General features: G+C 40.5%; 1 protein-coding gene across 1 annotated transcript in view; it reads left to right on the top strand.

Annotated features, from left to right (window-relative positions):
* Window positions 1–24725, top strand: part of rims3 (regulating synaptic membrane exocytosis 3) — a 44852-nt gene extending 20127 nt beyond the window's left edge. Inside the window, exons 4-8 of the mRNA XM_039819262.1 lie at window positions 16172–16313; window positions 16404–16516; window positions 17106–17207; window positions 17324–17463; window positions 18471–24725. Of these exons, the coding sequence (XP_039675196.1) occupies window positions 16172–16313; window positions 16404–16516; window positions 17106–17207; window positions 17324–17463; window positions 18471–18683 (710 nt within the window). The 3' untranslated portion in view covers window positions 18684–24725. The remainder of the gene's footprint in view (window positions 1–16171; window positions 16314–16403; window positions 16517–17105; window positions 17208–17323; window positions 17464–18470) is intronic.
* The last annotated feature ends 358 nt before the right edge of the window (window positions 24726–25083 follow it).

Here is a 25083-nt window from a genome sequence, read left to right as displayed (position 1 = left end):
GAAATGGCAGTAGCAGCTAGTATGTATGGTGGCTGTATGGCAATGATAGCAGCGCTCTGTTGTAGTATGGGTCCTGTGGGTTATAATTACAGATACTGTGCAGCTGCAACAAAAGTGTTTCTAGTTTTGCGCCACAACAGAGGACACAAACACAGTCACTTCTGGTGGGAAGTAGGAAAAACGTGTCGCACACCGACTCGGCTCGGTAATGGCTGAGAGGCAGGGCCAGGATGGGCAGGGGACACAACTCACTTCAATGCAGTTGAAAACTTCCTTCATTCTTCTGTCAGTGACAGGCATTTTGTCCATCTCCCCACACCCAACAACAAAAATGTCAATTAGTCCAAGACTTGTTTCACTTGCGGTTCAAAAGAAAAATACATACAAATTATAACTATCTTTGTAAGCTTATACCACCATGTTTTCTATAAGACATAATTTGACTCTTAATTTCACACATATTTAACAAAATATAGCAAACTTAGCACACATATATATTATTTGGTGTGTTAATAGCTGCACGAGATATATGCCTGAACAAAATAAACGAAAAGTAAAACCAAAAAAAACTAAGTATAAAGATTGGTAAAGTTATGATTGAGATCAGAAAATATCTCCTCAGAGAATAAGTCTTAAGAATCTAACAAAGCAAAGTTCAGTACTAACTTTCAATACTTGACAGTTTTTGCGACTTAATGCTAAGGACATAATTACCTAGTGGGACTGCAATGGGTAAGGAATGGTATCTGTCCCGTCAGCCAAAGTAGCTCTATCCTCTTTTTAATGCTCTGAACGTCTCACATAAATTCTTTTTTTCTTTTGGTTCACTTCTAAATAAAGTAAATATAACGAGACCAGGCAGGTTGGCTTTCTCTATTATTCAATTTCAATTCAATTTTATTTATAGTATCAAATCATAACCGAGTTATCTCGAGACACTTTACAGATAGAGTAGGTCTAGACCACACTCTATAAATTCCAAAACCCCAACAATTACAGTAATTCCCTCAAGAGCAAGCATTAGCAGTGGCTGCAAGCATTAGCAGTGGCTAATTACTCTCGGCAATGAATTTACGTGTGAGCAGCAGAGGAATTTGGATGAAAGCATGAAATAAAAAAATACATGCAAGTTTACTTAATACATGTTCCATATGGCTAATGGGCAATGTGCACAGGAACACACATATAGGGACCTGTCTTGCACCCGGCGCAGCGCAAAGCCCGACGCAAGTGTCTTTGCTAGTTTAAGGCCGACGCAGTTGTCAATTTCCCGTCCAGCGCCCACGTCGTTTAAATAGCAAATGCACCTGCGCCCATCTTTGCGCCCATCTTTGCGCCCATGGTGCTGGTCTTACAGGGAGGTGTGTTCTGGTGAATTCTTGGCGTATTGCTATCTTGAGGCAACGGGAAGTGATCGTGCCATTGACCAACAAAAACCTGGTCTAAAGTCAATAACGCATTTCATAGTTATTTTAACAACGCATTAGTAAAATGCGCCTAGACTCGTGCACAGCTTGCACACACTATGGTTGTTACACACACACACAGGGATGCGCAGCAGCACACAAACATGCAAAACAATTTTAATAAAAGTATTACAATGTGAAATAGTATTATAATATGATCTGCTCGCGCGCTTTCACTCCACGCACAAGCAGATCAGTTTCTTCTCCTGAAAATCTCTCCTTCCTGCTTAGCAAACCCGCCATCATAATAGCAATGCGCCAAGGTACAAACGCGCCTGGCTTTTAAAGGGAATGGGAGATGACACTATGATTGGTTTATTGTATGTAATGCCCAAAACACACCTATGATTAATGAAGACACTAAGTACAACCCTTTTGACCCTTTTTTCCGCCATTAAACTAGCAAAAGTGGATTCGTACACGCCCTAAACGCAGTTGCGCCAGGCGCTTCACGCCGTGCACTTAGATCGCTAAAATAAGGTCCAGACAGTCATTCACATCCCACACACACACACACACACACACACACACACACACACACACACACACAGACAAACACACACACACACACCTAAATCCTGTATCATTATCTTGTTTCATTAACTGTTTTTGACTCCCATCACTGATATGGCTGTTGCTTCAGTACTCAACACACACACACACACTATGCTCAGTGCACTGAGGCACAGCTGACACTGACGCAGGGAGAGCTGTCGATATTTTCACCACAGGGGCTTTCATGTCTCTGTGTTCGTGGTGATGAGGACAGCACAACGGAGGGGAAAGTGTGGATGAGGAGCCTAGGAGTGGCTGACGATGTAGAGAAGAGGAAGGGGAGACGAGGGGTGTGTCTAAATTTAGATGTTCTCAGCTGCCAGAGGAACACATTGCATCTGGAACAAAATCACAGTATTGTGCACCGCTCCTTTCTCTTCCATCTATACCACATCTTGTTATAGCTGTATCATCTTCAGCTCCTGGATGATAGTTTCCTTGGCAAATTTGGGAAAAAGAGAGCACTGGTATTGGATATGGACTTGTTATTGGCAGAGCCTGAGTTTAGGTATCGGTATTGGGGGAGGAAAAATGGGATTAGTTCATCCATATTTGAAATAATCTCAGGTAGGCTAAAAAAAAAAAAAAAAAAGGTTTCATTTGATTTAGGTGTAAATTAAATCCCAATCCAGGTATTTTACGTGAATACTTTTACATTACATCCACCCAACATAAATATTATGTCACTGTTCTAATGGGAATTGGCCGTTTCCTCACAACTTTACAAGGCTGAGCCTGGAAATCTATGCCTGGAGACAAACAAGGCTATTTACTCAATGGCGAAGAGAGGCTGAAATGGGCAACATTAATCTGTTGTTTTCCCTACCTCATAATTCACACCAACTAGAGGCAAAACAATGGCTGCATATAAGTAGTTGGGTGACCCACACAGACAGACAGACAGACAGATGAACAGAGTGATATGCAGACATTCTTCCTCGCCCGTCAAGTTCAAATAAGGTCCTCTACCTGTTCCTTCCTGGAGGTTGTTAATGGCCCAATCTGGTCAGCTGTCATTGCTCTATGTTCCGAGTGACACGTGCAGTGATTTACTGATGGGGCAGGTCGGCCCAGGTGCCTGCCCCCTGCTTCGCTTGGTTGGTTACCTAATAGCCGATAAGCCATTGATTGGTCCCCAGAGAAGCTGTGTGATGGAAGTAAGTCATTTAGACTTTGGATGCAGAAATGGGAAAAATATATGGAATGCATTCCGCAAAAGAAGAGATAAACTAACCATATGTCTTGTAGCCATTGATTAGTTGATTGCTATTATTGAATAACTTGCTGTTGTATGTTATGGTGGTTAGAAAGTGAACCTTGTGGAGAAAAGAGAGTCTCCACAAAATCTCTTGAATGCCATTATTGTTTTGTTTTTTGTCATTACTCGAAATGTATTGCACCCATGTTATGACTTTTTAGATAAGATCATAAGCAGTCCTCTTGTGACTAAATAATAAGATGTATTATGGATGACTCAATAGAATGAATGGAGAGGTAAAGTGAGAGTGAGTGAACAATGAGGCAGCTGATAGAGACACAAAGATGTAAAAAAGACAAAGTAAATGGAGACAGTGGGTTAATATGTCAGCGTCTCACCATTAAAGCGCTATTAGGAAGTAATGTGATTATGGTGTTGTTATTTTGTCAGAGTTCCTGCAGGGTATGTTCTAGCCGTAATTCATTTTGTGAATTGGATCCAGTCAATTTACAACTATCAGCAGAATATGTCCCGGTAAGCTCTTATGCAACCATGGAAGTGTTTTTTTGTAGACGTGTCTGAGCAAGAATTGCATTTTATTATTGAAATAGACTAAAAGTGTTGCGTCTTTTGGAAAATGAAACTTTGAAAAGGAGAATGCAGCCGTTATCTCTTCTCAGATATTAAAGCCTTTCTCATTGGAGGTTCTTAGTGGGCTTTAAACTTTTCACAACTTTAGTGTCCAATAGTCTGGTCTTATCCTTATAATCCTCATTAGGGGTGTGACCATACATTCAAAATATTTGTAACAAAGCCAAAATAAAAACAAACTATTGCTCACTTACTTAATCCTGGCATAAATCTACAATGAACTCCTTCCATCCTTCCATATCCCACCATACAATTGTAATTAAATTGTAAATTGTAAGGTTTGTAAAAAGAATAATTGCTGAACTGAAATGTAAACATCTATATACAAACGTAGGGCTGCAGCTATCGATTATTTTTAGAGATGCACCGATTACAACTTTCTAGGCCAATTCCGATTTTCATTGAGTTAGGCCAGCCGATACTAATTTTAGCCGATTCCAATAAAAAAATTTGTAACCACTTTACAGCACACGCAAATATTTATTTTCTATCTTTTCTTTAATAGAACATTTTGCACTGAACATAACATTTTTTTGAACAGATAATGGATCACTATAAAATAAAACTATATACATTACTCCTGGTGTGGGAAATTCACACACATCTAAAGAGCAATGTTAGAACCATTTCCTTCTTTTCACATCCAATATCCAACAAAAAAAATTTGATTTTGGTCTTTGGTGTCGTCCCTCCACGCCCTACTTTTTCCTTGCAGGGGTTGCATATTGCAAACTTGTTAAATTCTGCACACACGCTGAAGAATTCCTAAACAGCTGACATGTTGCAGGTTAATTCACGAGGTTCCCTACATGTGCGAGAATAGCGCGGACACACGCTTCACACCGCGAGCAGGTACGCGCAACACACAACGGAAAAGTTGAGAGAAAGGAAAAAGAGACTGTGCTGTTGTGTCCGTTTGTGCATGCGTCCTTGAGAACTGTAACTCCTATAACTTATGTTGTCAGTTAATTGTAGCGTTGACCAGCGTGACAGACTGACCTGCCGGTCGCCGGTCATGGCCGAGCCCGTGAAAACAGGCCAATTCCCGTCACCGGCCGGTCTATTGGTGCATCTCTAATTATTTTAGTAATCGAGCATTCTACCGATTATTCGAATAAGAAATAAGATAAGAAATACTTTTGTTTTATTGAAGAGCAATATACAATAGTTTGTTTTCATTTTCGGAAAAAGCGACATTTGTATTACCTACATTACTTACAATGTCATCTATCAAAAAACTAAACATATTAAATGCATTTAAGTGCCATATTACATTGTTTTTAAAGAAAACATTTTCTGAAATGCAACAACAACCTCAAACTAAGGCATACATTAAACATTACCATTGGTTGTGCAACTTAACTTTCAGAACTACAAGTTTCAACCGGAGACTGATCTGTATTTAGGCTTATAAGTATATATAAGTTATATTTAACCTATTTTCATTTATATATTTGATTACAATGTCACACAGCTCTGTTACACTTATGCTAATAGGTCGTTGATCATCTGTTTCTCCATGAAGTGAGAGAGAGAGAGAGAGAGAGAGAGAGAGAGAGAGAGAGAGAGAGAGAGAGAGAGAGAGAGAGAGAGAGAGAGAGAAATTGGTGCACAACAATCAGCTGTTTTTCTGAAGGGATAGTCAACAAGTCGGCTCTGCTATTATCGTGGTAAGCTAGTTCGATTTTGCTGTAGACACACTGTACAGAGTTTTAGTTTTAATTACGTTTGAACTGATTCCAAACTTTGGACACTTTCTGTTGTTTTCTAGCCCCTCACTATTTACACTCTCTTTCTTCATTTTGTAAACTGCCGTCAGTTTCGTGGCATGTGTCGCCAGCAGCGTCAGACCGATGTGCGCGACAGTAATAATCATCCGTGCGGAAACACCGTGAGCGATACAACGTTTGTAACGTTGTTTAAAACGAAGCTTCGAGGCAAATAATTTTGCATCGAGGATTTTTAGTAATCAAATTATTCAAGTTACTCGAGGAATCGTTTCAGCCCTAATACAAACTGACTTTAGATGTCTAAAGTAGGACAAGGACATTTCTTTAAGACTGCAGCCTTGTCAACATTTTCAGACAGCAGCTGAGGCCTCTGACAGTTCTTAGTATTAATGGATGCCATATAATTGTGCCCTCTGGTGTTTCCAAACAGAAATGTGTAACTTTAGTTTTAGTTTAAGTCACATTTAACAACGCATCTGGCATCTCAAACAGCATACGACCCTTTTTATACTTCACTTGTCGCTGCATTTTTCTGCCAAAGATAGCTATTAGAATTAAAGGTGCAGTAGGTAAGACTTATAAAACTAACTTTCTGTCATATTTGCTGAAACTGACCCTATGTTAGAGTAGAACTACATGAAGCAGGTAATTAAAAAAAGAATCGGGCTCCTCTGGAACCACCTACAGCCTGTAGTGTGATTTGTTCAGATGCTCCAATCAGGGCCAGGGAGGGTGTCTAACTGTGTGTCAATCACTGCTCAGGCACACGCATTTCATAGTGTCCTCCCCTCCCCCTTCCCCGCACACAAGTTGCAGATAGGTTTCAGTTTCCTACCCTTCCCCCCTCTTCACACACGCTCTATCGTGCACAGCTCTCCCTTGTGGGGGGAGGGGCTTAGGAGACCGTTTGGGCTTGAGCAGAAACGGGGGAGAGACGGAGAAGTTGTCGGTCACATTTTTTGGCTAAGTCCTGGATCTTCACAATCCTACCCACAGCACCTTTTAAGGTATCAAAGTTAGGTTGATGACAGCATCAAAGAATAGAGATGTAGGCTAAAGAACAAACCCTATGAACGTGAACACACATAGAACAGTGGATCTCAAACTTCTTTCAATAATGTACCTCCTTTGAAATATTTTTTCAGCCCAGAACCCCCTGAACAGCACAAAAATGTTTTTAGTAGAAAAAAAAAGCCTATTTAAAGAGGTACAATAGAGCGCTGCACCCTTTTAGGCTAAACAACAACCTAACTGAAAAACACTTAAATGCTAGCCAACATTTCAAATGTTTGGAATCCATCACTAAATGAATTCGTTATTGTAGTATAATTATTTTAGGAATTACGCATAAAAAAATCTCCCGTACCCCCTGCAGTACTAAAAAGTACCCCAGAAACACTGGCATAGAAGATTAGGATAGATATATTTCTTAATGTTGTATCAACACTTTTTAGTACACTTTCACAAAACTGGTGTTGTTTATGGTTTGGTCCATATTTAAATCCTTTGATACAGGCTGCTCTAATGCATTTCTACAAATAAGGACTGTATGTGTATGGTTTTCTTCCATAATGTAACTCACGTTTCCTTATGTAATTCCAGTTACAGCCCTGACTCCCACCGTGTCATTGCCTTGTTATTCTGGGTTTTGTAACAGGCGAGTGTTGAGGATGACATTTTGGTCCTGTCTGTTCTATTTTTTACCTGCTATTATTGGTGTCGGTGAGGAGAAAGCATGCGTGTGCACACACACATTCTCTCTCTCTCACACACACACACACACACACACACACACACACACACACACACACACACACACACACACACACACACAAACAGTTTTCCAGGTTTAATGGGTGAGTCACTCCTCTGCTGAACAGTCTTATCTCCTGAGCAGGTTCATCCATGGCTGTAAAAAGAGGGCCAGCAGAGCGTCTCTTAGCACACCGTCAGTCTGCACGGACGGACGCGGCTTGCAGAAAAACAAGCGCCTCTGATGAGACGCAGTGCACCAGGAGAGTTAGATTAAAGGAAACCAGGTGTCGATGTGTGTCTGTTTGTGTGTGTTTTTGGTGAGCGTCCCAGTGAAAGGCTTCAACTCCACGTGTTTTTGGCTGGTGCACATTTACACTAGATCACCTCGCTCTTTTCTGCTCCATTTAGCTCTCTCGACCCACACAACACCCATCCTTTTTTTATTTTCTCATCCTCGCTTTACAATTCCTTTTTAAATATTCTTCATTTAAATCCTACTGTATTCACCATGTTTATTTCTGTGCTGCTGAAATAAACCAGAGACACAGAAAAGAAACGGCGATGGAAAAATGTGACACAAGAATAGAAACCTTGTTAGTTTGCTTATTGAATTGATTCCAACTTTGTTCTCAGACCAATAGCAGCCACATTTCTGGATATGCTATTATCAGACAAATCATTTCTGAGTTGGCTGAGTGTAACTGTAGCTCCAACCTGGGAGTGAAGGTATGTGAAGGGGCTTTCACCATCACCAGTAATGTAAAGAGACCCATTTTTCATGCTTCTAACTCTGAGAATTATTTATAGTACAGTGCCATAAATTTTGTTTTGTTATGCCAAATACTCAAATAAAATCCTTTTGTAAGCTTTGTTTCTCTGTGAGGAGCACATTTACCAAAGCTATGCAGCTTCCACTACTACCAAAACTCCTCCTAAACAGCTTTGGAAACTGTATGCTTGAATCATGATATGTGACTAGCTTTAGATAGCCTTAGCATCTCTTGGGATTCTGTCATTGACAATCATGGCATTCACATTGTTGTAGAGTTTTCTGTCTTTAGCTGCCCACAGTTCTGGTTATTACTGATAAGCAAAGAGCAGTGCTTATAATGTGCAACTCTGACAGGATAATGTTTAGCTGAAGCTCTGCTTTGATCAGTATGCCTGAACTACAGTGTACATAAAAAGTCTTTGTAGTTTCCTAAATCCCTGCAATGTGAACATTGTGCTCCCCCACATTAAGATAGCTGTGCAGGACAGGCTGATGAGAGGCAGATGGGAGATAGCTACGGATAACATTTTAACATAACATTTCAAGATTTGAAGTTTAGTACTTGGGGTGTTTTTTGGGGTGACTCACGCATGCCCTACTTCTAGCTCTGTTTCTGAGTCACAGCTAGGAAACACACTTTAGGAATTTTGGCAGAGACATTTTGGAAAGCTTACGGTGATCAGATCCTTCCAGGCAAAATTCACCCCGAAAGGGAATTCTTACATATAAAGACAGCTCACAAAATACTTTTAAACAAAATGAGCAACAGCGGATACAAAGCAATGGATTGTTAGAATAGCAACAATGGAAGTTGTTGAATCACTGCAGCATCTGACCTGTAGCTGCGCTTTCCTAATAATAGCTGTTTCACAGGATAACTACACATGATAGCTGTTCATATTCGCTATGACTCATGGAAAAGTCCTCATTGACTCTTTTAAGCTTCTATTTCAAGTGAGACTGCTGCTCGGTTGTGTCCCTCACCCCACCTCCTTCACCTCATTTTCTTTTGAAGTGTGTTAAGTCACTGGCTCTCCTGACACATACAAACTGAAACCTTACTCATGCCTCTAAAAGCTTTCTCTTCGGTGCCACCGGTGCTTTTAGAGGCTACCTAACACCAGCTAAGCTGACCGGCGATCACTTTCTGTCCCCTTTCTGTTTCTCATCTCTCCACTCTCCATACTCCCTCATCGCCCTCTTTGTGTCTCCTCCAGCTCACTGACATCTTAATTTTCCCTCTCTATCTCTCCTTCATTCATCTCTCCTTATTTTCAATTGCTCGCACTTTTACTCAGAGAGCCTATCATGTTATCCCAATCTCGCCCACCTACTCCTCCATGCTCCATTCTCTATCCTTAGCCAGATAGATTGGTGAACCATTCGACTGGGAATCTGTCTCTCTTTGTGTGCGTGTGTGGTTAGATTCTGCATGTAAAACACACTGCGTCTTAACAAAGTCTAGACTAATCTCAGTTGTAAAGCACCTACAGTCAGTAATTATATTTAAAGGAATAATTTGACATTTCTTGAAAATAAAAATGCATAATTTGCTTTCTTGCTGAGAGTCACAGGACAGGATTGATACCAATCTAATGTCTGTATGTAAATATGAAGGTACTTCCAGCAGCAGTTAGCTCAGCTTAGAATAGAATAACGACAAGAAACGGGGAAACGACTAGCCTGGCTCCGAAGCTTAAGAAATGACTTCCTGGAGGAAGGTCATTAGGTCATTTTCTTGACCTAAGTGTAATTTTCTTTATACAAAGTGGAGCTTGCTTTATTATTCAGTTCAGTTCAAGTTTATTGTCATATGCATATTAGTACGAAGTACCACAGCAATGAAATACAATGTGCCTTAGCACTCTCTCAGCACCAGTCAAATAATAAGTGAACACGGTTTCCTGAAAAATAGTTAAATTAGATCAGAAGGAAATGGAAATTAGAGCTGCTAAGATTAATCAATAAGTTGTCAACTATTAAATGAATCGCCAACTTTTTTGATAATCGATCAATTGATTTGAGTCATATTTTATGAAGCTGATTCCCGTTTCCTAAATGTGAATATTTTTCTAGTTTCTTCACTCCTCTATGACAGTAAACTGAATATCTTTGAGTTTTGGACAAAACACAATGAGTATATGTTCAGTGCTTAACATACTGTACAACGGAAGGTGAAATATTAAAATGTTAAGTTTGTTTCTAGCCCTACAATGTCATCTGTTTCTTCTCATGCTTTTTCCGTATAAATAGTTTGGCCATCTTGCATAATTTGCCACTAAGTTGAGTAATCAAGAGGAAATTACATCTGAATTAGATTACTTTTTCCCTGATTGTAATTAATTGGCAGGAGACCGTGCGGCATATTAACTCACTGACAGACATCCTGCCACACATGAAGGTTTTCGATTTCAAGAAACCATTTCCTATGCAACACGGTGCTGAGAGAGGCTAATTGCCTCACATTGACCACTCCCTGGCTTATGTCCCTGCCTGAGCTGTTGACGTGACTCTCACAAACACTGACAGTGCACGCACGCAAAGACAACACGGGAGATTAGTTTTGTTTAACTCCCATGCATTATCATTAAAGACAAAGCAACACTTAGGATACTAAGCTACACGTAACGCTCTGCATGCTCTGAGTTAAATAACTGTCTGAGAAAAGTGGACTGCTGCTAGTGTCTCATAAATGGTGGAATAATAGAGAAAAATGTAAAAGGAAGAACACAAACATACATGCGTGATACACACAGACATAAAGATATAAAGAGGTTTTAAGCTATTCCCTAAAATGTTGGTATTACCTTGCATTAGTATTAAAAGATTCTCCTCAGACTGCCCTCAATGGAATAGTTTGACATTTTGGGAAATGTGTTTATTCACTTTTTTGCAGAGAGTTCGATGAGAAGATTTATACCACTTATGTCTGTATGTGCTAATTACTGAGCTTTAGAGGTACTGGTATTCTAATTTTATTACCTTTGGCCAGAGCCAGGCTGGCTGTTTAACCTTGTTTCCAATCATAATGCTAAGCGAAGCTAACTGCCTGCTGGCCCCAGCTACACATACAAGTATAAGGGGGGGTATCGATCTTCTCAACAAGAAAGTGAATTCAGCGTATTTCCCAAAATGTCAAACTATGCCTTTAACACTCACGCAGTTAAAAGGATTGTGTGAGTTTGATTTTGTCAGATTTGAGTGGCCAAGCAACCTACCAGCTCTCATCAGATTCTGATTCTAATGCTAAATCCTGATTGGAGCACATACAGTAAGTACGTGACATAATGTTTTTTTCTAATTCACCCCCGCCCACATCCAACGAGTGAGAAACCCAGAAATCATCATGTAAAATAACCAAAACTGTTTCTAAAATAGGCAGAACAGTGTGTTAGTGTAAGATCTCATTACCCATAGTAAGAAGCTGATTGAGGAAATACGTTTTCAGGGCCTTTAAGTGTAAAAAGAAATGTTCTACTACTGTAGCTTAACTGGAGGCATTGTTCTATTGGTACTATGAATGAGTCTCCTCAGGCTGTTGATGTGCCTTTGAGCAAAGCACTGAAACAGTAAGGCTGCTCACATTCATGTGTTACATGCTCATGCTGTGTTTTAACCGGGGATGTCCTGGAGGGTAAAAGCACTCAACTCCATCTACATACGTTTTTAATTTATAATGATAGGTTTAATGTAATTTGTAGGCTAATATGATCCCTTTAATTCCTAGTACACGGCATAGAAAGTACTATAAATCAGTTTCAAGTTGCATGAAGCTCTGTATTATATTCATAGTTTTTTTTTGAAAATATGTTTATTGCAGATCAACATTGGGTACAGACTGCACTGGTTCATACAAGCAACATTATTTTTTCCATTTTCTTATTCATACAATAACAACAATACAGCAGCAACCAAGAACATACAATTGTAATAATTGGCTGATTCTAAATACATCTATGGTGAGGCACAGTAGCAAATAGCAAGACACAATCATAGTTATATATATACTGTGAAAAACAGAATCTTTGGCTATATTCTTATGCAACTGTATGATACATGAATATGGCTCTGAATCACCGATTCATATATACATCATCCTATTTATTCTTCTACCTTGAATCCTCCCTTTGTCCAAATTTAGCAGGGGTCCGGTGGTAAAGATACCACATCAGATCTTTCATCTCCAACACTCATGCTTGGTTACTGTTGCTATGCATAGTGGATCGTTGCCGTCACCGGTGCATCCAATAGACATGCCGGCGCAGCCAGGGAGTCTAAAAACAGCATTCTATATTACAGCATATAATGAGCGACGCTTCATCAGTGTTCTCTCCAAATGTCAGAGCAGCTTTAATGATCTACTGAGCACACACATGCACAAGCACACACACAGAAGCTAGGCCTATATATCATGTGCAAGTGTGAATGCAGTCACAGCGTGTGGCTCTTTTCTGCATTGCTGGCATTTTTTATTTATCCCACCTTTCTTTATTTCCCCTCCTGCTATTAATTCTCTCCACTTGAGCTATTAATTCTTTCCATCCCCATCGCTTCTGTCTTTCTCTCATCCTAATCTTCTACCCTGTGACTTGATCTCGCCTTGTTGTGATTAACAAATGTGGCTTGCATAAGTATTTTGGTTTTTACACACGCAAAGAAAGTTTTGAGCGTGTGATCGCTCCCTGGGCTGCACATTTTGTGTGAAGATTCATGAGTGTGTGTTCAGGGAATATCTATTACTCATCATAGGGAAGCCAACAGGAGACACTTTTAATAGCCTTGGAGCACACAAAGAACCCTTCTCCTCTAGCACGGCAAAGCACAACAGCTTATGTAACGTTGTTATTTTAGGCATATATGTCAGACTACCTCTAATTACTCCTTCCAGGATGTGTGTGCATTTGATGTTAACACTGTATTACAAAGTTAGTTCAGCAGAGGGAGAGGAGAAAATACATTAAATAATTTAGACGGGATGGACCGGAAAAATACAGATAGAAGTTATGTGATAAAGATGGACGGCAGCCAGAAGACTTGAGAACTACAAGAGGGGAAATAAAAGTACGAAATAGAGAATAAAGCAAATAAGGGAGCATCAGTGCATATCAGTGAGTGTATGTATAGTAAAAAAAAAAGCCCGCAAGTTAAGTAAGAGCTGGAGACAAAGAGCACTAATAAATGAGAGTAGAATGTTGGGAGATCCTAATTTTCACCGAGAGAGAAGAAGAAGCGGTGGCTGATTAAGGAGTGAGACTCATGGAAAAGGACAGTATGAGCAAGGAAAGACACGGAGAGAGGGGAAAGGCTTATGAGCGAACACGCCAGCCGGGGCTCTTGGTGCAATGCAGACGGCATTGCCATGGAAACAAATGGAGGGAAAGCGCAGACGGGGAGGAGGGGATTAAATAGAAAGGAAGAGATCACTGCTTCGCACTGTGTGTGTGTGTGTGTGTGTGTGTGTGTGTGTGTGTGTGTGTGTGTGTGTGTGTGTGTGTGTGTGTGTGTGTGTGTGTGTGTGTGTGTGTGTGTGTGTGTGTGGGGGTCAGATGAGTAACAAGTGTGGATATGAAGTTAAATGAATACTTTACAGTATATAGTATGTAGTGAATACTTGATAGTTCAAAGATGGGTTTAAAGTGGGGATGTACTATAAACTAGCTCTTATGTTGTTGTTTTTTTGACAGATCCATTTGATACACACTTGTAAGCCAATAATGTTTAAATAACAATTTTAAATGTTGTATTCTTGATCAGCAGACCTGTACGGTTCAATTATGAGCCAAGCAGAGTTCAGGTTACTGCTGCAGTGATGGTGTTAGTCGGCGTTTCAGTCTAAAGAGTTTCTGTGAAATGCTGCCTCGATAGAGGAAATAAAAAAAATAAAATAAAAAAAAGTGATGGGGGATGAGCCTGTCGCCATGGCGCCATTTGTCTCAGGTGGCATTGTCTGGGTCCAGATCTGAGGGCGGGGGTTGTCATGGCAGCAGGAGAGCATGGAGTTGCAACACACATGCATACACACTTTACAACACACACACACACACACACACACACACACACACACACACTGTGTTGGAAATATTCTTGACTGCAGGATTATAAATAGAAGGCAGCAGAAAGCAGCACCCCTCTCCTTGTCTCCGACACCCATGGGACCCCATCATTCTCATCTTCCTCTTCACCCCAATTTCTTCAACACTTACTTCTACTTGTCCTCTCTCCCCGTTTCACTCTTCATCGGCCTCTCAAGGCCCTCTCTCCTCTTGTTAAATCTCCCCTTTCAGCCCCAAAGTCTCATCAAGTGGCTTTGTTTGTGATCTGTTTATCTCTGTAGTGATCGCGATGATGCAGGGTGTCTGTGGTTGTCATGGCAATGAGATGGGCACGGTGAGGATGCTTAATGAGCTTAGAGTTGCTCAGGCTAATGAAGTGGGACGGCTGTACCTGTGTGTGCTCTTAACTGGCAACAATAAGCACCCACTGGTTAAAAGTCTCCTTTGGTAACCGTACCGTTCACCTATGTGGGCTCCTATAGAGGAGAGATGTGTCATAATGAGCTGCACAGACGCAGCACTGAAACAGAGAAAGTTAATCAGTTTGTTTGTCTTGTTTTTGCTTTGTTAACCAGTGATTTACCTCAAAATATACAAGTTGAAGAGGGAAAAGTTGTCTGTAAAAGGTTTGAGACATTTCCAAGCATTTAAAACTACTACTGCAGGATTAAAAAAAAAAAAAAGTGCCAGCCTAGAAAGCCCCTGTCAAAGGGAAGTCCTGGAAATTAGTCTGAGACTTTGTAGAGGTCTTTATAAAGCAAGCTTAGCCGACACAACGGCTCACAGCAGCTTTCTCATCCTCCTGTCTGACTAAACTGTCACCGCCTCGCCCAGACTGCTGTAGATGATGTGCAACACTGTGTGTGAGAGTGTAAATGTTGCACGAAAGTGTGAATGTACAGGCACTAGTGCTTTTCTAGTGTCATCGTGTGTTTGTGTGTGTCTGTGTAAAGTGCCCTGAGGTGCATCGGTGAGATGTTAGCCTGCAATGCCTCTTTGGACCCTGAGAACTCTGGGTAATGTTGCAAGAATGATAGCAGGATAGATTTGGGAGTGATGGGAGGGATAAGGGAAGGGTTGTCTGCTAAAACTGCATGAGTGTGCATGTCACATCATAAACCCAAATCACTTTGACTGTGCTTACTACTTTAAACTCAACATGTCAAGTCACACAGAGATACAGTGTGTCATTACAGGGGATGATGCCGTGAAAGCTTCTTGTGGGGTTAGCAGCTCTCCAGCTCGATCCTGTTCACCTAGCGTCAGCAGAGCTGAGCCTAAATACCTTTCCCCCTCCCTCTCCCACCTCTCAGCTCAGCCTCCCGACTTTCTCTCTACCCCGCCACTCAAAGCGTTCCTCAAGCTGCCAATTTGTGTGTGTTTCTACCACGCAAGTCGGGCTCAGGAGTCTCCCTTAAGCTTATTGCGCCCTGACTCACAGCAGCCATTGTAAAATGGGCTGTACTTGTTAAAAATGGGTTGTAGCAAAAACCTGCAAAATGGAGATATTTTCCAATAGTGTGGGGACATCCCAGTGGAAATTAGCTGAGATTGCCTTCTTGCCTGAGTGAACCTGCTTCAAAGTAAATAGTCGGGAGATGGGGGTTCTCAAGGCTAACCTGAATTTGTCTTTACTTGTAGTGAGTTTAAAAAAAGCAAACGTGGATATTTCTTGTTCAGCCCATCTCACAGACATAAAAAAGTTTGACAGAAACATCCATCCTTCCGTTGTTTCTCCGTCTGTTTACTTTTATCTTTACATCTGCAGAAAAAGATACGTAGGGGTTCGGATCTTTTCATAAGTTGTGCCTAAATGGACAGGCAGCATGTCCCCATGAAAGAAAGGCTTATCACGCAGGCTCTGGTCCTGTGTAATACCTGACTTACTTATCAGAAATCTCTACGTCTTCCTCTGATTATTATGCTTAATGGATTGTCCTGCTGAAATGAGGGCACTTAAAGCAGGAGCTGGGATCTCTTGTGTTTTGCAGACGGCGGGACGAAGAAGCTTCGCAGCACCATCCGACGGAGCACAGAGACCGGCATCGCCGTCGACATGAGGAACCGAGTGACACGGCAAGGCAGCAAGGACTCAACTGACGGCAGCACCAACTCAAACAGCTCTGACGGAACGTGAGTATCCTACCAGCAATTCATCCACCCATCCATGCATATACTGCAGTATCCATCCCTTTCATCATTATTCTGCTTCTTCTCTCTCAGCTTTGTCTTCCCTACCACACGCCTGGGGCCTGAGAGCCAGTTCAGTGACTTTCTGGATGGACTAGGCCCCGCTCAGATCGTAGGCCGGCAAACGCTAGCTACACCCCCCATGGGTAAGCCAAGTGGGATAGACTGTAGACCAACAACGCCATCTTCGCCTGTTCAGTCCATCTCATTCTCGTCTAGTATTGTTTGATTCTTTCTGAGACCTCATGAGATAGGATTTAGATCTGTTAAACAATAGAAAAACAGCATCAACTTGATCAGCAACCAGACGATCACAGGTAAATAAAGTTGTAATATGCGAGAATCTAAATATTGTTCGACTGTAGGATGATGGAGAATCAAATCTACAGCCGTATACCCACACGCAAACTGTTAGATGCACAGCAGAGTCTAAAAATACCGCACAATACTAGTGTATTCACTCAGCACGGATTAAGTTATTCTTGCATGAGGTATAAATCTTTCATGCAAAGGTCATTGCTTGTGAAAAACAACAGAACAGAGCACTGTGCGCCACCATACCTGGTTGTGAAGACAGACAAGCAGCTCTGTGTCGCCCTCTGCAGTTAGATACTGGCCATTGCAACCCCAGTGAACCAAAGCTCATAGCACATGACAGTTAACAGGAGTTTTTGGTTCTGCTTAAATATAGATTTCTATTGGATTGTTAGAGATGGTGTGTTTTTCCCTTCACAGGGGATGTCCATGTAGGCATGGTAGACAGAGGAGGGCAGCTGGAGGTGGAGGTCAACCAGGCCAGAAGGTTGACCCCCAAACCGGGCTCCAAGAACACACCAGGTACTATGAATTGACTTCAACTTCTGCATTCAAATTCTATTAACGTGGCTCCTTTGTCCAATCTGTATGGCCATGTAGGATTTTCACTGTGTTGTATTTTGTTGCTTTGTCCGCAGCGACTTACGTGAAGGTGTATGTGCTGGAGAATGGCGTGTGCTTGGCCAAGAAGAAAACCAAAGTAGTAAAGAAGAATCTGGACCCCACCTACCAGCAGGCACTGTTGTTTGATGAGAGTCCTCAAGGCAAAGTCCTACAGGTATGGGATTTCTTTACTTTCCTCTCCTTCTTCCTGTCCTTTTTTTCCACTTTTCTTAATATATACTATATATATATATATATATATTTTTTTTTTATTTCCTACTGATCTTTTCCACATTGAATACACAACATAACACTAGTAAGACACTAGTTTTCTCACCTGAACTTCATGTGCCACATACTCACTTGGTTGAAGAATGACATTTCTGTAGCAGGGTTATGTGCCTTCTTCTTCCTTGTTTCAAGATATTGCACGTTATTTCTAGAAATGTGTGAAACATGCATTTGAAGCAAGTGGACTCATGTAACCCGACTGACTGACTGACTTTTACCCTCACTTTACTGTAAAATGTCCCATTACATGGACTTGGCATTTTCATCAGTGAATTTATATATTTCTCCCTGAAAATGTATTAGTAGAGTGTTGGTTTTAAATGACAGGAATTAGGACATTTTATATTTGCCCCTGAGAACAAGGTGCAATCAGCAAGAACATGTCATACTTTACAGGAAGAGAAGTAAGTGGAGGTATTTAGAAGTATCTGTAACAGTAAATATTTATGACTGAATAAGCAACAATCCAAGCCAAAGAAATATATTATTCATTACAAATGTTTCACTTCAAAAAAAGACTTGTTTGTCATCAGATTCTGATTCAAATGTTACTTCCTCTCGCATTGCCAGACCTATCTCCAAAGTGCTGTCTCAGCGCTGGAGTATTGCACAGATTAACATTCTGCTTTAGGGGTAAAAAAGAAAAGAAAAAAAAAGCTCTCGCAATCATCTTGGGCAACGCTAACCCCCGACTACAAAACACAGAAATCTCCTCTGTGAAATAACCAAAGCGTTTCTAACGTTGACAAAAAATAGTGTGTTCATGTAGGACCTCATTACTCATATGAAGCTGATTGAGAAAATACGTATTCAGGGCCTTTTAAAATATGTGACATACGTATAGCCATGTCTTAGTGCTGTATGTATAATTTATTCTCATCTCTCCCCTAGGTAATAGTGTGGGGGGATTACGGGCGCATGGACCACAAGTGCTTCATGGGAATGGCCCAGATCCTTCTCGAGGACTTGGACCTGTCTGCCACAGTCAGCGGCTGGTACAAGCTGTTCCCTACCTCCTCTCTGGCAGATCCCAGCATCGGACCCCTCACCAGACGCCTCTCCCAGTCCTCCCTGGAGAGCGCCACCAGCCCCTCGTGCACCTAAACACCCAGTAGACACCCACATACGCAGGCAGAGTCAGACGCGGACACAAGTTCTGTATATACACAACGACTGTATTCAAATTGCAACACAGGTAGGCATACACACACACACACACACACACACACGTACCCATGTACCCATCTGTGCAGGAAGACACATTTGACATACAGGTGCAAATACCTGATCTCATCCACGTGAATACACACACTGACACGCTGCCATATCCTTCACTACGTCCATATTCTCACTCACTGATCAGTATTTTAGTTGAGAAAACCAACTTCCAACTTGAGGTAGACTCAATTTACCAGAACATGTAGCACTTTTCACCGTCCCATTTCAACACGTCCTACCGTGACACAGCAAAACTGCATTCCAAGGTACCAGATTTCCGTGGCACGACTCATCCCAGGGCCATTCCGATGCCAGTTTATAAACTCTCTATGCCAAACTAAGGGGAAAAAAAACTTTATTTTTTAAAACCAAAGCAATTGTTGTTATTATTACTATAAGTAGTAGGTGATCTAGTATACACTATAAAGTATGGATATGTAGCAGAGTCAATGACTTAGATGTAATGCAAAAAAGAAGATACATTCTACACGCACGAGCTGAGAACGGCAGGCCAAACACATACCTGGGCAACAGGCTTGGATATTCACATAATGGCTATTATGTGATGTAGCAACACTGCTATTCTATAATTTTCACAGGGCAGTTTATATATAGATATACATATATATATATAAATAGATAGTTAGATACTTATTTGTGTTTATATATGTATCGGCTGCATTCTGCATGTTTAAATGCAACCCTTGAGACATTTGAAAGTGCTTCAATCTTTTTATTTAGCTTGCCTCGACTAATGTAACTAATTTATTTTGCAATCCATCCTGGGAAAGGCGCACTGCACTGAGTTAGGGAGAAGGATAGGGTGACAGGGGGAGCGCTATGAGCAAAAGAAGAGAACAAATTACTCAGCCAGCTACTCATTTGCCGATGAACAAAAATTCTGATCCTGCCTTCATCTTTAGAGTAAGGGACTGTTGCACCGCACAGGGCACTTAGCACAAAGGCATTCTGGGAAATGTGTCCAGCTCTAGTCTGGGGTTCTCGTGTGTCTTGTTGTGCCACATCCAGGGGGTGCCACAGTCACACTTTCTCTCTTTTTGTATACAAGTACCCAGACTTGTATGAACTTTCTCTTGATTTCCCTGTTATGATGTCCACTTTGTGGCGAGCGTGTCCCTTGTCTCTCACACGCAAACACAAACACACACACACAAACACACACACACACACACGCAGCTGGCACACTTAGTGACTTTAACTGTTGTAATTCCAGATGAGTTTTTCTTTTTGATATCAGACTATTTACGCCAGTGTTAACTTTTCTAGCAGGTTGATTGTTAACCTGTCATGTATGGTAGTTTTAAATTTTTTTTTTTTTCGTTTTACTTGTTTCAGTTGCAACATCACAGTCTTCATGTCTCCTGCCAGGCAGCGTGTTTGTGTTAAAGATGGCACTTTACTGTAATATATGTATTATGTTTGAATTATAGACAGTGGTTGTCCAACTTTTGGTTTATTTTTTTATTTTATTTGGTCACACTGCAGTGTGCATCTCTGAATCTTGTAAATGAATGCCAGCATGGAAATGATGTTTTGAATTTGAGTGTAAAGGCCCACTAGGACAGCTGTAACTGGTCAGTTCTGCCACTGAATTTTCAACTTAAATGTGAGTAATCATAATAGTCATTTATTTGCAAAAGCTTCAATCTTGTACATTGGCTTATTCAAAAACATAATTATGTTTTTGTAAGTAAATCTATGTCTGGAAGGATAAGGACGTGTTCCAAATAATCTAAACGTTTGCAATTGCATTTGAATATTGGATGTATTTAAAGTTTTTCCTTTCTTTTTTTAAAAAGAAATCGCTTTCTCTTTTAATGTTTACCTCGCATAATTACCAACGCTACTATGTTCTTAGTATTTGAAGCATTTTATTTGCATTTGAAATCACTAAAAATGGTAAGACTGACCTGGTGGCTGTTAAAGTAAAATGTGCAATGGTTGAGTCTTAATTGATGGCAGAGGAGTAGCAGGGCAAACTGAGCTACTGGTGTTTACTGTTTTGTTTATGATGAAAATGTCATTATTCTTTTCAGTGGTTCAGAGTGTTTTTGAATCTGTCTGTCTTAGGACCAACACCAAACCTTGTGTATGGATAAAGACACTTTATAGAGTCATATTTTAGTAGTGTTAGGAGAGATGACAGTCTCAAGTTCTAGGCTCTTAAAAGCTTGTGCGTGTTTATGAGCTCGCATTTGCGTTTTATCTCCACCGTATGTTCTGTACTGTTTGGCTCACTCCTCTCTTCATCTTTCTGCAAAAAGGGAAACTGCGAGGCACTTTGTCTCGTCAGCACATCAGACCAACAGAATTCACATTTCAACGCTCTTTGAACTTTGGATAAAGGGATCTCTGGCATTCTTGAATTCTTTGGGAGGAGGATGATGGTCATTTTCTGACCCTCCCATCATGTATACAACCCTTTTTAGAAGAACCACCAAGGTCTGGGTTCCAGTTTCTTTTGAACCCTTTGGAGCGATTCCTTGCTGGATCTGTAACTGTATGGTCTTGTATATGAAGTAATTTTATGTACCTTTTTAATTTGTATCTTATCTATTTTTGTGGACAGCTGGCATGATGTAAAAATAAGGACTTATACTCTTAGTATTTGCACACATTCTCTTCATGGCGCGCCTTTTGTGAGGACAAAAGAAACTTGGTTGGTATAACATCCCTGCTGAATGTTTAGTCCTTGGTAAACTTTAAAAATGCTGTTAATATTTTTCCATGTGATGTCCAATGCTTTGGAGCTTATATGAGACCGTATATGTCCCTTTGCTGTATATCGAGTAGCCCGAAACATTAACAGTTCTAATGATTGAAAGTAGAGGAAGACACGATGCAGAGAGATAGTTATTCTTAGGGAGTGTTTTATGGAGAGCAGAGCGCATCTGCCAACTTTGTCCAAATCTTTTGAATCCTGCAACCAAAAGGAAATTTGAAATATGGCCTTTCTTCAAAGTGTAGTGCGGGTGTATGTCTTTCAATGAGGTGCATTTATTGTCCTGTGCGATGCATAAAAATGAGCACCAAAACGTCTGTGAGAGAGAGATTTGAATGTGTAGATATTTATTGAAAAAAAAAGGCCACTTGTAAACTGACGACGTGGACCACAGGGAGGAGAATTTAGGGATCAGGGTTTTCAGATATGAACAGTAACGCCTCTCGTCATTGCTTTTACCTTAGATTAGAACAAATTGACTGTAGTCACACGATTAACGTTGCGTTGGCTCATCACATTTGATTTATTTTGACACTACTGTTTTAAGGAAGTTGAAAAAGGTTGCTTTAAGAGATGTTGAAGCCTCACAGGGTTAACTATGGCAGGGCAGAGTTACAGCAGGGTGTGTAAACGGGAAGGTAGATGCATGCAAGCGGTTTGCTACATTGCTGGATTAATCAAAGTGTCTATTATAGACACTTTGGCATTTTATTGGAAACAGCACGGAGCATGTAGAGCTTGTTTGAGATAGGTAAGGATAGTCTTAGCTTAAGTTAGACCGCATCTGGCTCAGCTGAGGTTTGAATGTAAGGGCTGTGGATGCTTTGGAATGTAAACCCACACGCTTGCTTGCTGCCCTGTCAAATCCACATTGAGCATTCTCGAACACGACTTTTATTGTGCGCAAAACTTTTACATTGTATCTTCAATCAACCGGAATCGTCTCTTGATCGCTACGTTGGAAATGTATTTTATTTTTGTAAGGAGAGAGGTATTATTCAGAGGAGGAGAGAGAATCAGAGAGGCAAAAAAAAAACAGCCTTGAGATTTTCACGAAAATGAGGGCTTGTCACGTGTACATTGGCCTTATTTTGTGTAGGAGACATTGCTTCACTATTGTAGCACACAAACTGAAAATTTTGACAAATGTATTTTGCTTGAAATATTGTACCGAAGTTATATATGTGTATATGTATAGTTTTATGAATGTATTTCTTAATCGTTACACCAGAACCGAGTGTAATGTTTTTGTCATCTTGTTTGCTATACCGTCTCTTTGAAGACCTTCCTGGGACCTCGCCTGCATTGGTTTTAGGCAGCCCCTACTTTTACTGCACTGTATACTGTATGTCTTATTCTTTATGTCTTCATTTGAAAAGAACAGCTCTGTGGTTGAAAACGAGCATGTGGCGAAATGCATTGTAATTTATTTAAATCGCCGCGATTTGTTTCAAACAGAAAGGATTGCACCCCAACACACACACACACACACACACACACACACACACACACACACACACACACACACACACACACACACACACACACACCTACCAATTAACTTTAACTTGATTCTATCAAGCTGATGGAATTGTTAGATTTTTGTACTTTGAACTTACAAATGTTCGCCGCATGGTTACTTTGATGAGTTTGTTGTATTTACTCTTTATGGTGATATGATTATTATAAAAAATTATGATAATGACACATGATGAGGAAGTTAATTAGACCCAGTTCAGTCTCAAAGGGAATTCATTGTATCTTAAAGTAGCATGGACTTAGACTTCCACTTTCTGAAATACTTCTTCTGGCAATAACCAGAAGAGGCGGTAGCCTCTACTGTTGCTGGGGCCTTGGCTTCCGTCTCGCTCATTACAGTTGGGTTGTGCATATATATATATATATATATATATATATATATATATATATATATATATATATATATATACACGACCTTCCACTTCCAGGATTGCCCCCTTGCCACCTGAAATGTTCCACCAAAACAAGTTCCTTCCTGAGGCTTTTTTCCAGCGGCACCGGGGCTCCATGCAGCGCTTAGCGCCTCCCAAGACGATTGCGATTGGTTTGAGGAAATTACAATAAACCAAAGCACGTTTTTCTCCCATGCTGTGTCAACTCACGAGACCCTCCTCCACAGTGCTGTGGAGGAAGGTCTGGCAAAGTGAGACTAGGTTGTGTGTGACCTCAGGCTGAATCTACATCAGTTCACCACGATGACAAATTTCAATTTGAATCACATTTTGAAGCACTAGAAGCAATTTAGGCCTAACAGAGCATGCAATGCATTGTGAATAACTGCTATTTTATAATAGCCCCCCCCATCAGCAAGAGTTTTTAATTAACTTTCTTTCATTTTCTAATGACGCATGCATTCCAAATGTCTGTTTGCCGATGTACGAGAGCAAAACACACATATACTGCTAAACTGATGGGGCAAATTGGAGTTTTAGCTGCTGATTATGCCAGTTTGTCTTCATCCACATCTATAAATGTGGGTAGTCACAGCACAAGTTTCCTGAGTAGCCATTTTGTCCTTTTTAACTGTCTGTCAAACTATATTAAGGCCACTGTAGCTCCCCTCCCCACTATCAAGACAACCTTTATCTTATCAAGCCCAGCAAAGCACATTTAACTTCCAAAACCGAGGTGAATCTTTGAATAGTGTTGACTTGATTGGATGGACCACAATGACCCAAGCACATAGAGTAAATGGATGCCATGGAAACAAATCTGAAGATGGATAAAAGCATCTGGTGAAATAAAACAAAACATTCAGCCCAGTTAAATTGGATTGCCGGTGTTGGTAGATGAGCGGTTGTCTTTTCTTAACCAGCCTTAACCTTTCCACGAGGAGCGTTCACAGAGCACGTTTCAAAAGGGCAAAGCATAGCAGATCGCTGATGAAAGGATGCTTATGAAGAAGAAAGAGGGAGCTGTAATTTTATACCTGTGCTTTGTAAATGTTTTCTATGTGCAGTATTTGATAATGTAAAACTGGTATTTTTGTGGTTTGTACGCTGCAGAATTGATTACTTAAGGTGCACGTAGTTTTGTAAGAAAATGGAACCAAACTGAGGAAAAAACTATTTTGGATTCAGAAGCCTGTATTTGCATGCCCTTTGCCATCTGGACGCAAAGTCAATAAAGTTTATTTGAATCACAAACATTTGTCAGGTTTGTATTTTAAACTATTCAGTCCCAGGCCAATAAATGTGTTTTTTTTCTTATACAGTACGCCTCAATTAATGCAGAAGCCTCACTCAAGCAGCACTGTGCTAGGGTGGAACTGATGGTGTAAAAAATTCAAATCACTAGAGTATATTGAATTTAATCAAAACAATATTTATTTTGTATATTTTCACATATAGACGAGTTATCATATGTTACATATTCTCAAATGTGAGTGACGAACTGGTGTAGATATGAAATCAAAAGGGGACAAAGCTTGTGAAAAAAAGCAGAACTAATATAACGTACGCTAATCTTGTTTAAGGGACATAATATACAGAGATATTCTGATAA

The sequence above is a fragment of the Perca fluviatilis genome, chromosome 13, assembly GCF_010015445.1.
Source record: "Perca fluviatilis chromosome 13, GENO_Pfluv_1.0, whole genome shotgun sequence".
Taxonomy (NCBI): domain Eukaryota; kingdom Metazoa; phylum Chordata; class Actinopteri; order Perciformes; family Percidae; genus Perca; species Perca fluviatilis.
This window is presented reverse-complemented; position numbering and strand designations above follow the sequence as displayed.